Below are 15,218 nucleotides of genomic sequence, written 5' to 3' on the forward strand. Positions count from 1 at the left end.
TGACATTCGTCAAGTGGGTCATCCCAGACGCAACAGATGCATACGTGACGCAAGAAAGAAAAACTATTGGCCGACCATGAGGGAGGACATAGAAGCCCACCTTAGTCAATGTGTCAAGTGCTCAGAAATACGAGAAACGACTGGACCTCCGACTCCCATCTTGGAGTATCCCCTATTGGAAAAACCTTGGGATACAGTCTCCATTGATCTCTTAATGTTGTCAAAGAGTCATCAAGGCTCAAGCTATGTGTTGGTGGCAATGGACCATTTTTTGCGATTCACTGTTTTAGCACCTTTACAGACAAAAACTGCAGAGGAGATGGCGCATGCTTTTGTAACCTCAGTGATCTGTCCTTACTCTACACCAATGGTATTGCTCGGCGATAATGGCAGTGAATTTCATAACCAAGTGTTACAGGAAATCTGTCGTACATATGGGGTAAAGCAAGTCCTTGTGATGCCTTACAGTCCCAAGAGCAATGACCTTGTGGAGAGGATAAACAGGAAGATATTAGAAGTCTTGAGACCAGTGATCAACTCACTGGAGGATAACTGGCAAGACTGGTTACCACATGTAGCGGCGGCCATCAACTCCTCAGACAATTCGTCAACGGGGAAGTCTCCTCATTACACCCTTTATGGGGAGGAGGAAATGTTACCCTACGATTTGCTAGGTGGACCTCCTACTCCAGTATATAATCAAGAGGATCATAACAAAGTCCAGTTTGCAAAGTTCCAATGTATTCATAGTGAAGTACAGAAATGATTAAAAGCCTCAAGAAAGGAGATGATGGCGAAACAACACAAGGGTAGTCAAGAAAAGATGCTGGAGGTAGGCCAGAAGGTGATGATCCATAACACTGAGAGAACTTCCAAACTCAGGCCTAAGTTCCGCAGACCATATACCATTGTGGAACGAGTGCGTGGACGTACTTATAGAATAAGGGATGATGCTAATGGAACTCAGGAGATAGTACACGCTGACAGGATCAAACCAGTAAGTCAAGAGCTAGGCCTAACTAACCAATCATCTGATGTGTTGTCCCTGCTGTCTTCATCGCCATCTATGTCGTCATTCGTACCTGTCCCTATCCAAGAATATCACACCAAGCTATGATCCCACAGCAAGAGTGATTAAGGGAGTATCTTCTCTTGCAGAAAACGTGGCTCAGATTTATACTCCTTGTGCGTTGCTTGGGTGTCGCAAACTACCCAATCACCAAGTGGACAGGGTGCACGGCCTGAGTAAAACCACGATAGAATGATAATTGAGTGTACGACAAGACCATATTGAATTACTTAGATCTGGAGTTACTTTAGCATATGAACATTTAAGGAGAGTCAAAACACCACGTACAAAATTAACATAATCTATTAAACTACCTTAACTTACAACCAACAGTGGGAAAACAAAACACAAAACATCACCCTGCCTACTGGACAAGAGCATAAACTTGCTAACCATCCCTAACCAAGGACATACACAAACCTTAAACCTGGACGACCCAGAGCTAGCCGGCGTCACTGACAGGGAAACAGAGTGAGAGAGAGAGCCGAGCCTCTGCGCCTGGGCTTATATGCAGGCCTACCACAACTTCATTGGGTCGCCAGTTCGTTAATTTAGAAACACCTTAACTAGCTAGTTATACACGTGGCGCGAAGGGGAACAATTACCTACACAAAATATGCGTCCACGTGACACCTCCCCCCAAAAAAAAGAACTTTTTACCAAGCCGGAAAAAGTTACTCTAACATGTACAAACATTATAGGTACAAAAGTAGGTTTACTTCAATATTAAAAAAAATTCCTTAAACCTAAAACATAGAATGGGTAAATGACATGGTAAATCATAGGGAACCTACACTCTGTTCACACTCTTGACAACGCATCTGCAATGGTATTGTCCTTGCCACGAATATGCTGCAGTTTTATATTATACGGTTGCAAGGCTAGAGCCCATCTCAGCACTCGAGCATTCTTAAACTTGACCTTTTCAATAAACACAAGGGGGTTGTGGTCTGTGAACACTGTGATGGGGAATGTGCTACTGGACAGATATACTTCAAATTTTTCTATTGCCATGACAATTCCAAGAGCCTCCTTTTCAACGGTGGCATAAGCCTTTTGATAAACCTTAAACTTTTGGGAAAAGTAGCTTATGGGATGTAACACTTCACAATATTCTTGCAAGAGCACTGCCCCCACCCCTGCATCGCTTGCATCGACTCTAATGATGAAGGGCCGATGTGGGTCCGGGGTTCGGAGCACAGGAGCACAAGCCAGCAGGGCCTTCAAACCCTCAAATGCCTGCTGACATTCATTTGTCCAATGGAACGTCTTCTTGGAGCTAAGTTGATCCGTAAGGGGAGCAGCGACCTGGGCAAAGTTCCTGCAGAAACGACGATAGTAACCCACCATCCCAAGGAACCTCATGGTAGACTTTCGGTCAGTTGGTGGTGGATATTGTAAGATGGCATCCACCTTTGCATCAACAGGGGCTAGCTGGCCCTGCCCAACCACATGCCCCAGGAACACGACGTGGGCGTGCCCAAACTCACTCTTGGCGAGGTTCACTGTGAGATTGGCCTCCTCCAGGACATCAAAGAGCTTTCGCAGCCTCTCAAGGTGTTCCTTCCAATTGTCACTCCAGACAACTAAGTCATCTAGGTACACACGGACGCCAGGCAACTCTGCAATCAAATTGTTCATTAGTCGTTGGAATGTGGCCGGGGCATTCCGCATGCCAAAGGGAAGAACTAGAAATTCCCAAAGGCCGCTTGGAGTGACAAAGGCAGAGATTGACTTGGCTTGTTCTGTCAAGGGCACTTGGTAATACCCTTGGAGGAGATCAAGCTTAGTGACGTAGCGGGCCACTCCTAGGTCATCAATAATGTCATCCAATCTGGGTAGTGGAAAGGAGTCGGGCAGGGTAACAGCATTGACCTTCCTATAATCTACACAAAGGCGGTAACTTCCTCCAGCCTTGGGGACTAATACTACAGGTGAGGCCCAGGGACTCATACTTGGACGGATCAAACCTTGCTCTTTTAGCCTCTGCACCTCGGACTGCAGGAATTCCCTCTTCTCGGCACTGAGACGGTATGGAGCTTGTCGGATCGGAGGGGCTCCTTGAACATCCACATCATGGGGCAGCAGGGTACAGAGCCGAGGGGTGTCACCAAAGAGGTCTGGATGCTCCTGTAGAAGACAGTCAATATCGCCTGCCTGGGTGGGGGGAAGATGCTCTAATTTACTCATAAGATTTGTTAGAATTTCACGATTTGACAGCTTACTGCCTACGAATGGTGTAGGGTCATTTTCCTCTGACTTTTCCACTACTCTAGTTCCTGTTAAGGTGACCTGTTCCACTTCCCCTCCTTGTGATTGGTCACGAGAGTGATACATTTTCAACAAATTGACATGGACACTTCGCCTTTTCTTCCGCCTCTCTGGCGTAGCAATGATATAATTAAGGTCTCCAACCCGCTTCAAAACATGATATGGCCCAGAGTACCGAGACTGAAGAGGCTGCTTTGGTACTGGTAGCAGAGCTAAAACTTGATCACCAACATGAAAAATGCGGGATTGTGCCTTGTGAATTTTGTCATAATTGTCTTTCATTCGTATTTGAGCATGACTGAGATTAGAATGGGCAAACTTTAAGGCACGCTGCAAGTTGGAGCGGAACTGAGTTACATATGCAGCAATCGGTACAGTACTCTCGTCATTTAACCAGCATTCTTTCAAGACTTTGAGAGGACCACGGACCTGGTGTCCATAAATGAGTTGAAACGGGGTGAAGCCTAGACTCTCATTTACACTATCTCTAATTGAAAACAATAAAAGATCAATAGCCTCATCCCAATCCTGACCCGTTTCCAAACAATAAGTACGTATCATAGTCTTAATGGTAGAATGGAAACGTTCCAGGGCTCCTTGACTCTGGGGATGGTAAGCGGTTGACTTACACTGACGGACTCCCAGGGCCCTCATCACTTGCTGAAACAGCCTGGAGGTGAAGTTAGACCCTTGGTCGGACTGCACGATGGCAGGTAACCCAACCTGTGTGAAGAACTTGATCAGGGCCCTGACAACATTCCTACTAGTGATACTACGGAGAGGTATGGCCTCAGGGTAACGAGTGGCAACATCCATTATGGTTAATAAATACTGATTCCCGCGTTTGCTCCTTGGGAGAGGGCCCACACAATCAACAATTACCTTACTAAAGGGCTCCTTCATGACAGGAATGGGCTGAAGGGGTGCAGGATTGACTTCAGTGCCTGGTTTGCCACTAATCTGACACACATGACAGGTACGGCAATAGGTACTAACATCTTTCATCAACTTTGGCCAGTAAAAATGAGACAAAATCTTGTGGTAAGTCTTACGGACTCCCAGGTGTCCACCCACCCCATCATGTGCCACCTTCAATATCTCAATACGTAGAGATTTTGGGATGACGATCTGATGGACTGTCTCCCACGTGTGATTGGCAGGAGCCTTAGGTGGTCTGAATTTACGCATCAACACCCCCAAATTGAGATAAAAACAGTGTGGAACCTCATCTATTTCATTACCTTCAGTAAGCTGTGCAAGAAACAACTTACATTCGGGGTCACTAGACTGTTCCTGAATTAATCTCTCCCTTGTGATAGGGGTGCTACCAAAGTCAAGGAGACCAGAACTAGACTTACTGAGTGTATCGTCAAACAATTCCGCAAGGGAAACATCTCCCTCGGGTGTGTTTTCCTCTGGCTCTACAGCAGGGGTATGTGGATCCAACAACCTCTGGCTCTGACTATGAGTAACAGCACAAGTTGGGAAGAGATTAGGGTGCTTCAACTCTAGGTCAGTAGTGTTGTTGACATCAACAGGTTTGTCTGAAACCATGGGGTTAGCAGTAACCTGGGAACCAGCTAAATCATTGCCAATTAATACTGAAATGTTCCCAACGGGGAGGTGATCTACTACAGCTAGTGTTACTGGACCTGTGACAAACACAGACCGAAGATACACTGAGCAAAGGGGATATCTAGCCTCTCCTGGCAGACCAGACACTAGTACAGTCTCACCTGTATAACAATCAAAATTGGGAACATCTTCCTTTAAAATGAAAGATAGATCAGATCCAGTGTCACGCAACACAACAAGAGGAGCAGAGAATCTACTGGACTCATGTTTTGATACTACACCTCTTGAGCAGAATGGTTTAAATGATGGGGGTACTTTAAGGGAATCACCTGAATGTTCACATGGCCCCGAAACAAGTAAATCACTAACCTGTGGGTCGCTCACCTCCACTGGTTGGGTGAGTGCACTGGCATGGAGAACTGCATTGCCCTGGGTGGGGCTGTACTTACTGGCCAACTTCCTACAGCCTTTGATGATGTGGCCAGGCTTCTTACAGTACCTACAGAAGAGAGACCTCTTCACGTCTGGATTAGTAACTCCACGAGTCTCCTCACCAGCGCACTCACCAGTGGGATCAACCTTAAAGGAAGGTCCCTGGGACTCCGTCAGCTTCTTATTCAGGGGCCGTTCACTCTGTGAAGTGCTGGCTGGCTTATGCTGGGGAGCAGTCAACCTGTACTTGTGGAAGGGATCACTATTAGTTAGGGAGAAATGATCGGCAGCAATGCCAGCCTCAGATAACGTACATAACCCTTTTTCCTCCACATGTGACCTTACTCTAGCTGGGAGGCAAGATTTCACTTCCTCCAGCACAAACAACTCCAGCAAGCCCTCAACTGTCAAACTAGTCAACTCACTCTCAACCCATTTTTTACAAAGTCGTTGTTTGCGGCGGATAAATTCTACATAAGTCTGTCCCTCTGTCTTACGGCAACGGCGGAACTGTTGCCGATAAGCTTCGGGCACTTTCTTGTATGCATGCAATACAGTTTTTTTTACAAAATAATAATCTTCAATTTGAGTGGCATCCAGTGCGGTAAACACTTCCTGAGCTCTACCAGTAAATGAGCTATGTATTAGCAACACCCACTTATCCTGGGGCCAAGAATGGAGCTCAGCCGACTTCTCAAAATGGGTGAAAAAATCTTCTGGATCCTCCTCATTAAATTTAGGAACAAACTTTAATACTGCAGCAATTTTGAAGGAATCTGGCTCACACTCAGGCGATGTGGGACTACGAGAGAGACGGATTCTGTCATTGTCCGCTTTCATCCTCTCAACCTCAAGCCTTTTTTCCTCCAGCTCAATTTTCCTCAAAGCCATCAAATCACTAGGATGTTCCAACATGTTCACTTCTTCCTCACTGAAAATTTCCTCCCTCACCATGTGTGCTAGTACTAACTGCTTTATATCATCTTTCTTCAACCTAGGACGAAGCTCAAGCTTATAATAAGCTGCCAACGCTTCCCACTGAACCTTGGTTAACCTAGAAAGGGCAGTCACTGTAGGATTAGAAACAAAATCTTCCAACACAAACATGATGGCGGCGAGAAGGGAAGGACAACGAAAATAAGCTAGCTAGCTAGATAGTGTAATCACTCAAATATCAGTAAACCACTTCACCTAGTGGGACAATAAACCTTCCACCACACACGGAAACGTAGCGCGCACACACACACTACAAAAATTACGTGGGGAATACGATGTCACCAGTAAAGTGGGAGTACTAATCTCTGCTGTACGTGGGTACGTAATAATCTCCTAATAGATCAAAGTAAAACAACTGGTATAGTAAATATAGCGATAGTGGTGTGTATGGAGCTAAGACAACAAACTCCACAAAACACTATACACCACACTATCAAATAATATAGATCATACAATATACATGACCCATATGCCCAGACAGAGTAGAACAAACAAAGAGTTGTAAAGCAACAACACTCTAGGAACAGTTTCGTGAACGGAACACAGCTCTTGAATGAGGTAACTGAGCAGGAATTAGCTACACGCGTATACACTAGTGCACACAATTAGGACTACCAGGGAGAACACTTGTTTCATAAAGCAAACTCAAATATGAGGGAAACAGTTGTTGCTAAAGGCTAAATTGCAATGCACAGGGAGTACACAGGAACGTGTAATGTAGCTAAATATACAGGCTAGTATACATATTCAATCCCGGACAGGCCCCCATTTGTCGCAAACTACCCAATCACCAAGTGGACAGGGTGCACGGCCTGAGTAAAACCACGATAGAATGATAATTGAGTGTACGACAAGACCATATTGAATTACTTAGATCTGGAGTTACTTTAGCATATGAACATTTAAGGAGAGTCAAAACACCACGTACAAAATTAACATAATCTATTAAACTACCTTAACTTACAACCAACAGTGGGAAAACAAAACACAAAACATCACCCTGCCTACTGGACAAGAGCATAAACTTGCTAAAGTCCATCCTACATCCCTAACCAAGGACATACACAAACCTTAAACCTGGACGACCCAGAGCTAGCCGGCGTCACTGACAGGGAAACAGAGTGAGAGAGAGAGCCGAGCCTCTGCGCCTGGGCTTATATGCAGGCCTACCACAACTTCATTGGGTCGCCAGTTCGTTAATTTAGAAACACCTTAACTAGCTAGTTATACACGTGGCGCGAAGGGGAACAATTACCTACACAAAATATGCGTCCACGTGACATTGGGGTAGACTTATGGATCGACGTCGGACATTGACACGACTGCACTAATGCCAGGAGTCCTGAAGAGCCCACTTGGAGAAGTCGTGGTAGTAGAGGATGCAGTATGCGTCTACTATCCAATGGAAGGCTATCTCCGAGCTCCAGATACTGTTAGGGAGGTCTTCGAGGGATTTTTCCACCTCAGACAACAACTGTTGGGAATAGAAAACTTATTTGACCTGAACCCACAGCTGACGACCTCGGACAACAGTGCTTTCATACCAACCTTGCATAGCATAGTCAAGCTTCAAACTGGACATATAGATAGGTTCACAGACAGGCTCACTAAATTACACGTTGCATTACCTAATGCTGATTCTGATCTTTCCCAGCATGTCCATGCACGTACTAATAGAGGACTTGTGGACCCTATAGGCATCCTGTCTCAAAAGCTCTTTGGTACAGCACTAGACAAGGACTTAGTGCAATTGGGCAGACAGATGCATGATTTGGCATTGGCGGCTAAGGCAAATAACAGGCTAATTGTACACAAGTATGAACAATTAGATGAGTTCACTAACAAAGCTAACAAGATAACTGAGACTACCAACCATCTCGTAGGAGTTGTGAACAACATCCAAACCAACCTACCAACCCTAACTAGCTTAGTGTTAATCACTGAGTACTTACATGTTCTCGATGAGTCAGTCATTGCTTTGGAGTCGCATGCAGCCAATATGGTGGACAGCTTAATCGATGCAAGTTTGAACAGGGTTAATGCTTAATTGCGTCCTACTCATATTCTAACCAATGCTCTTGACGTAGCTATGTGGAAGCATGGACTTACGCCACTTTTTGCTGAGTCAATTGGACTATTATTACCCGTTGTTTGAGGCCCAGTTGACCCATGATGGCATCGTGATATTGGTACCTATGAGGAATGCTATTACACACAACGCATGACGGTTCATTCCTTTCCCTTTTGCTACAACTAACAACACACTTGTCATTCTGAATGAGGGACCAGAGCTGCTAGTTATGTCGGATGACAAAGAGAATATAGCAGAAACGACTGTGGAAGAGTTTGAGAAGTGTAAGGCACACTTGTCATTCTGAATGAGGGACCAGAGCTGCTAGTTATGTCGGATGACAAAGAGAATATAGCAGAAACGACTGTGGAAGAGTTTGAGAAGTGTAAGGCTTCCTTTCTTGATTTCCATGTATATCCTGCTATCCATTTTGTCGTTATACCGTCAGATGTAGATGAGTGTAAGATGGCCTTGTTGGACACAAACACTTCCTCTACGTTGCAACGTTGTGCTTTCCAACCCATTCAGTTGAAGTCAGTTTTTTATGCTCATGTACAATCGGCTTCACTTCTAAGTACTACACCGACTCACGGCGTCTTGGTAGATGTGGCACCACTGTGTTTGTTTGCATCGTCGTATTATGACGCGAATACGTTGGATGAACCCCGGCATAGTGGTCAGGTACTGACAACTTCAATGCTATGATCTGTGCAGTGCTTATGTTATATAAAAGATGTAATGTAATTGAACATGTGCCTGTAGTTTGTGCTTAATTTAATGTGATGGTGCTGGGACCAAGCAGGGAGTTGGATGCTTCGTTGTGCATGTTCAGGGGTGCTGTTGGTCCAAAGCAGGCTCGCTTTACTGAATGAGACGCTGGCCAAAGTAAGACTTGGGTAACGCAACATATAATGGAGGATGAACATATTCGTCCTATCTATCTATCTACTTATCAGTCTATATATCTATATATATACCTACATCATATCTATCTATATATCTATCTATATATTGCCCATATCTCTATCTGCATCTCTATCTATCCAAAAATCCATCTATCTATCTATCTATCTATCTATAAATATATATATATATATATATATATATATATATATATATATATATATATATATATATATCACTATAAATACATGAAAATTATGATGCAGAAACAATGCCCGGAATGCAATTTACAGTAGGTAAGACAAGGAAGTGAAGTCGCTATTGAAACTGTTCCACATTGGGAAAAAGTATAACGGTGTTTTTTAAGAGAGGAAAAGAAGACTGTGATAATGTGGGATAACTTTTACCTGGTCGTGGTGTAGTGGATTGCTGCCTGGCTTTCATCTAAGAGTCCCGGGTTCGATTCCCGGCATACTTGTAATATATTGGAGGATCTTAAGACAGCATTGCCGTATCGGCCTAGTCCTTCTGGGCTAGTGTCATCAAATTCATAATATCTGAAAAACTTCCGTCACACAAAGCCTGTCTCTCGGTGTTTGTCCATCTCTTCGTTCTCCTTCACTCTGTTGTGCCTTCCACCTGTGATTCTTTTATCCATTTCACAGTCCTACTATCCATAAATTCCACATGATCAGACAACTTCAGCACCCCTTGATCAGCTCAGTATCTACCAGACTACACTTCCCTCCACATATCTCACTTTCATCTCTAACCCGTTACACTACCATACTGCGTTATTGTGCTCAGACATTTCGGTTCCAGCAATCCGTTTATACTGTGTATGCTATGTAATGAATCTAGTAAAAATCAAGCTATAAAACTATAATCAGGTATTTGTAGACACTCAGTTTCATTATATTGTTCAATTAACAGACTTGGATAGAATATTACAATATAGCACCAGGCAACTGAAACCAATGGCATTGGTGTGTGTATTGGTAAGCAACATCAGAAATGGCTGACAGATCGATAACCGTGAGATTATCACTAACATTAATAAAATGGTCATGTATTTAGCCAGAATAGCCATACCAGTGGATTTTGCCACCCGCTAGAGGAGAAAGAATTTTATCATTAAAATTTTACTACCACTCCAATAAGATACCCACAGTATTCATGTTTCACGGCCAAGGTATACAGAATAGACCTACTTTTGTCTTCAGTAAATATATATATATATATATATATATATATATATATATATATATATATATATATATATATATATATATAAAATCGTGTAGGCATCAAAGACCATACCACCACTTTGCCCCAAACCCGACCTTATGGACAGCGAGTCAGCGCTCTACTGACTGAGCTACTATAGTAGGACTCGCCTAAGATTGCGGCTGTGGTGTGGCCCGCACCTGTGTACAATGGTGCCACGTTTCCCCAACTTGCGATGTGAAACGGAAGCTATTTATGTACAAGGCAACACAAATACGATAAATTCAGATGAATAAAACTTACACTTGTGTATTTTGATGGATGAATCAACAGTAATCTTATTATGCATAAAATATTTATACAGTAACAGAAACATGGCATACATATTGTACAGTATTGCTAAAAGAAATTGTAGTTACTTTTAATATTTTTTAGCGTAGTTTTAGGGTGGTTAATAATATTACAGTCATGGATATAAGATAGTGAGCCTGAAAAAAGAAGAAACATACCAATATCCAAAGTAAAAGAATTAAATCATATAATTCTTGTGAGTGGCAACACAGACACACCCAGTCTGGCCTAAGGTAAAGTATGTACCTCCATAGACCCAAGCATAGCTTGTACAGGTGTTGCTAGGGAAAAATGCTCACATTTACTGGCTTTTACCGTAATTTTTAATGCGAGGAATAATCACATTTATAATCATAAGCTAATATGTAGGACAAAATAGTAGGCATATGCCAATACTGAAATAAAAAACAAAAACATTATTCACTCGCGAGCGGCAACACTTCCACACCCAGTCGGTGGCCTTGATCTCAGGGGTGGTGTGGAAATGATGTCAAATTTACAATATATACAATATTATGTAAAAGAAAATATCCAAAATGTCTCTTGCAATAAAAGAGAGAGAGAGAGAGAGAGAGAGAGAGAGAGAGAGAGAGAGAGAGAGAGAGGCAGGCAGGAGAGGGGCAAGGTTGAATGCACTGTCGGCATGACGGGGGGGAGGGTGGTGGTGGAGGCATTGTCAGGCTGAGAGAGAGATGGAGGAAGGGAAAAGAGAATGAATGAATGAAAATCAATCATGGTACTGCAATAACGGGTCATCTGTCGCCGTATACAAAAAATGATAAATATCACTAAATATAACAAAACCAAATTAACAAATGAAAGCTCAATTATAAACAACTTATAAAAGAATCAAAAGTACTCAGGGTGGCTCACATCTCCCGCCAGGAGAGAGAGAGAGAGAGAGAGAGAGAGAGAGAGAGAGAGAGAGAGAGAGAGAGATAACGGTATAGAAAACGTGGCAACACTGTGCACAGGTACGGGCCACACCACAGCCGCAAACTTAGGCCAGTCCTACTTTAGGCTCGCTTCAACAGTATTACCTGAATCTCTCAACATACAGTACTAGGAGCATTTGGTAATCTGTAACAATACAATATGAAAAAGGAAAATTGAGACTGCAGATCATAGACAGTTTACTGATGTGTTTAGTAATGGGTCCATCCTCCCTCCTGCACAATAACATCACGGAGTCTACCAGGCATGCTGGAGACATTTCTCACAATGTACAGCTCTGCCCGCAGAGATTCCCATTCTCACCACATATTTTCCATCAACCGCTTGGCTGTCCTCTCACTTTCTGGCTCCTATGTGTTGACCATATTCGCCCAGACACTTTCAACCCTTGGTAGGCCAGTCCAAGAGCTGAAGATTTTCCTGTGTAGCAAACCACTCCTGGACTGCACGTGCCAAGTGAAATGGGCACCGATCATGGGCGAATATGATGGGACCTGGTGGGAAGGGATGTCGCTCCTGCAGGGAATGAAGGAAAATTTCCTTAAGAACTTCCAAATACTTCTAGGCTGTGAACTATCCCTCTACTCACGTAATATTTCCCACTCCATGGATAGATATCCAGCCCCATACATTGCACGCTTGGTGTCCACTTCTGGTCTCGTAGGTGTTTGCTTGATTATAGTTAAAAAAGGAATATTATGTTATAGGAGTTAGTTTTGGTTCTGGCTTCCTCCTCTAGTTGAAAGTTACCCAACTTTGTTTGGAAAATGCTTTAATGTATAAAAAAATGGTTATAGAAGGAATAGCAGTTATCTAGTCTAGTGAATGGGTGGAAGTAGTGTTTCTTATATTTTCTTGCATAATTTTACCTTACAGACTATGGGTGGTATATGCCGTACTACATTTTAAAGACTTATTAATCCTTCTCAAATGTGCTGGGCAACCGATTCATTGGTCAACAAAATTATCGTTTCCGTTGTGTAATAGATAATTATATTAATATAAAGTGATTTTTAATTTGACAAACCACTCACATTGTTGCTGATGTGATTATGAAAGCTAACTTCACAGTAAATCACCTACTTCATAAGCCTAATCCTAAGTGATTTATGATATTTTGGTGCATGTATTACAGTACTACAGCAATTTTTTTCCAGCTGGTGCAAATTCGGCGATCGACATACCCACCACCCTTCCTGGGAAAGAAATAGATTCACTTCATCCTTCCATATACCCATTCCAAACGTTTTCACCCTCTCATGAAGATTGCGTAAATATAGGATCAACCTAAAAAAAGAAAAATATAAAGGTTAAATGAAGAGAAAACAGTGTGAAATTATATGTTTAAACTCAGCTATGGATCTCTCTTCATTTGTCTGCAGGCGCCTGTGTAACCATACTGACTCCTTACTTATCCACTGCAAAGTTATCATTTTATTGTAACTTTGATTACATTGTGTGAAAATTCAGCCTTTCTGACGTTAGATGACCTACTATTAATACCAAAAAAGAATAATCACTAAATGTGACTTGGGAGAAGTTGCTTTTGTGGGCAGTAATGAAAACGGGAGTGTGATGTTTTTTTTAACTCCCCAGAAGGGAATGTCGATTGCCGAGATTTAATCCAGCGCTCTCTCTCTCTCTCACTCTCTCTCTCTCTCTCTTTAACCCCTTAACTGCAGGGTGTCACTTTCGTGACACTTGGGAGCAAGGGATCATACTGCAGGGCGTCACTTTTGTGATTGTGTGTTATTTTGAATTCGCCCGGGCCTACAAGTGGTGGCTTGTCACGGGGTTTTTAAGATATCATTGGCTTTTTAAAATCAATGCTAAATATTATTTAATTAATAATAATATTCAATAATATTGAAGAGCAAGGACAATGATTGTCTTGCTACATCAAGCAATGATTCTTTACACTGGCTTACTTCGCCGATTTTCTCAGAACGAGAATTTATAAACTTTCTCAACAGTACACAGCAGAGACTAATTACTCACAAATGCTGATTACTAGTACTGTTAGCCTCTGGAGAAAGTTATTTCACCCCTGACAATAAATAACTAATACTAATAATAATATCAGGTTCTTGCTAATGCTTAACTCCTAGGTGGCACAACGGATTTTAAGCTTAATACACAAGACTGGCCTAAATACCAGTCATGAAAGGCAAACGTTTATGCAAGCTAGAAGCTATATGGAAAATAAGCTTAACTGTGGAGATATGAAACAAGAGTTTACATTACATTAAGCTCAAGAAAAGGCACTGTTAAATTTATTGATTACAAAAATAAATTTAACGTTAGACTTCAAATGAATTCAAATAAAGAGATCGTACTCACTCACTCACTCGAGCTAAATTCTTACACCTAGGAAAAACACCTTAACTAAACTGTTAAGACAAGGAAAATACAAAAAGAAATACTGGTCGATGAATGCTGTGTATCACCCGAATCAAGGGTGGGAGCTTGGAGCTGTGGTCTTGTGGAGCTTGGGTTGACCTCTCACACTGCTGGAGCACAGAACCTCTCTCCGTCAGAGCAAACACTGGAGTGCCCTCAAAATACGATGTATGGGCAGGACTCACAAGCCACCGGAAGAAGGCGTGGCTAACGGTTGAGGCAAGCAGGGGCGAACAATAAAGAAACAATAGTATCCCTCAGTAGAGCACTTAGTGACGTGCATTAAATCGGTCACTTTCGAAACAGTAACGAATGTTTTGAAAAGTATACCCCGAAATGGAGAGAGAAACGGTTAACTGAGCAATACACAGTGAGTGTTCCACTAATAGTTCGCGGCTTCTCACAAAAGGGAAATGTCACGAATTTGATTCGTGACATTACGCCCATACAAAATTAAATTTTTTCCTTATGGGAAAAAATTTGTGGATAAATAAATATATATATATATATATATATATATATATATATATATATATATGTATATATATATATATATATATATATATATATATATATATATATATATATATATACACATCCTAACTCATTCACACAAGCTTCGCATTGTGGTGTGTGTGCTATCCTGCTACAGGAGAAAGTCGCCGTCGCCAGTGAGCGAAAAAACCTCGTATTTACGTTAATAGAAGCAAGCTTGCGGGAAAAACTCCGTGACGACAGTGAAAATCCTGTACTCAGGTCAAACTGAGCGAAAAGTCGCTACATTTACACTGACAACTAATTGCTGTGTAGCGTGGTGTATGTAATACACGGTGTAGGTGTGACAGTTGTAGTGTAACTGTACCTGCGTGTAAAATGACACAGTAAATAATAATATGGCGACGACGAAGGCAGAGGAGAAGAGGCGGCAGCGTGCGGCAGACGATCAGCTGGCCCGCACAGCAAAACTGC

The 15,218-nt window shown here is 42.4% G+C and overlaps 1 protein-coding gene across 1 annotated transcript; it reads right to left on the reverse strand.

Moving 5' to 3' along the window:
* Positions 1-1,870: 1,870 nt before the first annotated feature.
* Positions 1,871-6,454, reverse strand: LOC145399686 (uncharacterized). Its single transcript, XM_080272233.1, has one exon. It carries the CDS (start codon positions 6,452-6,454, stop codon positions 1,871-1,873), a length of 4,584 nt encoding a protein of 1,527 aa, XP_080128359.1.
* Positions 6,455-15,218: the final 8,764 nt, after the last annotated feature.

The sequence above is a fragment of the Coenobita brevimanus genome, chromosome 50 (assembly GCF_032717465.1).
Source record: "Coenobita brevimanus isolate Jiangsu-jjx chromosome 50, ASM3271746v2, whole genome shotgun sequence".
Taxonomy (NCBI): Eukaryota; Metazoa; Arthropoda; class Malacostraca; order Decapoda; family Coenobitidae; genus Coenobita; species Coenobita brevimanus.

Bases quoted from the DNA above. Each gene is read 5' to 3' on its own strand.
- LOC145399686 (XM_080272233.1), bottom strand. From the start codon at position 6,454: ATGTTTGTGTTGGAAGATTTTGTTTCTAATCCTACAGTGACTGCCCTT.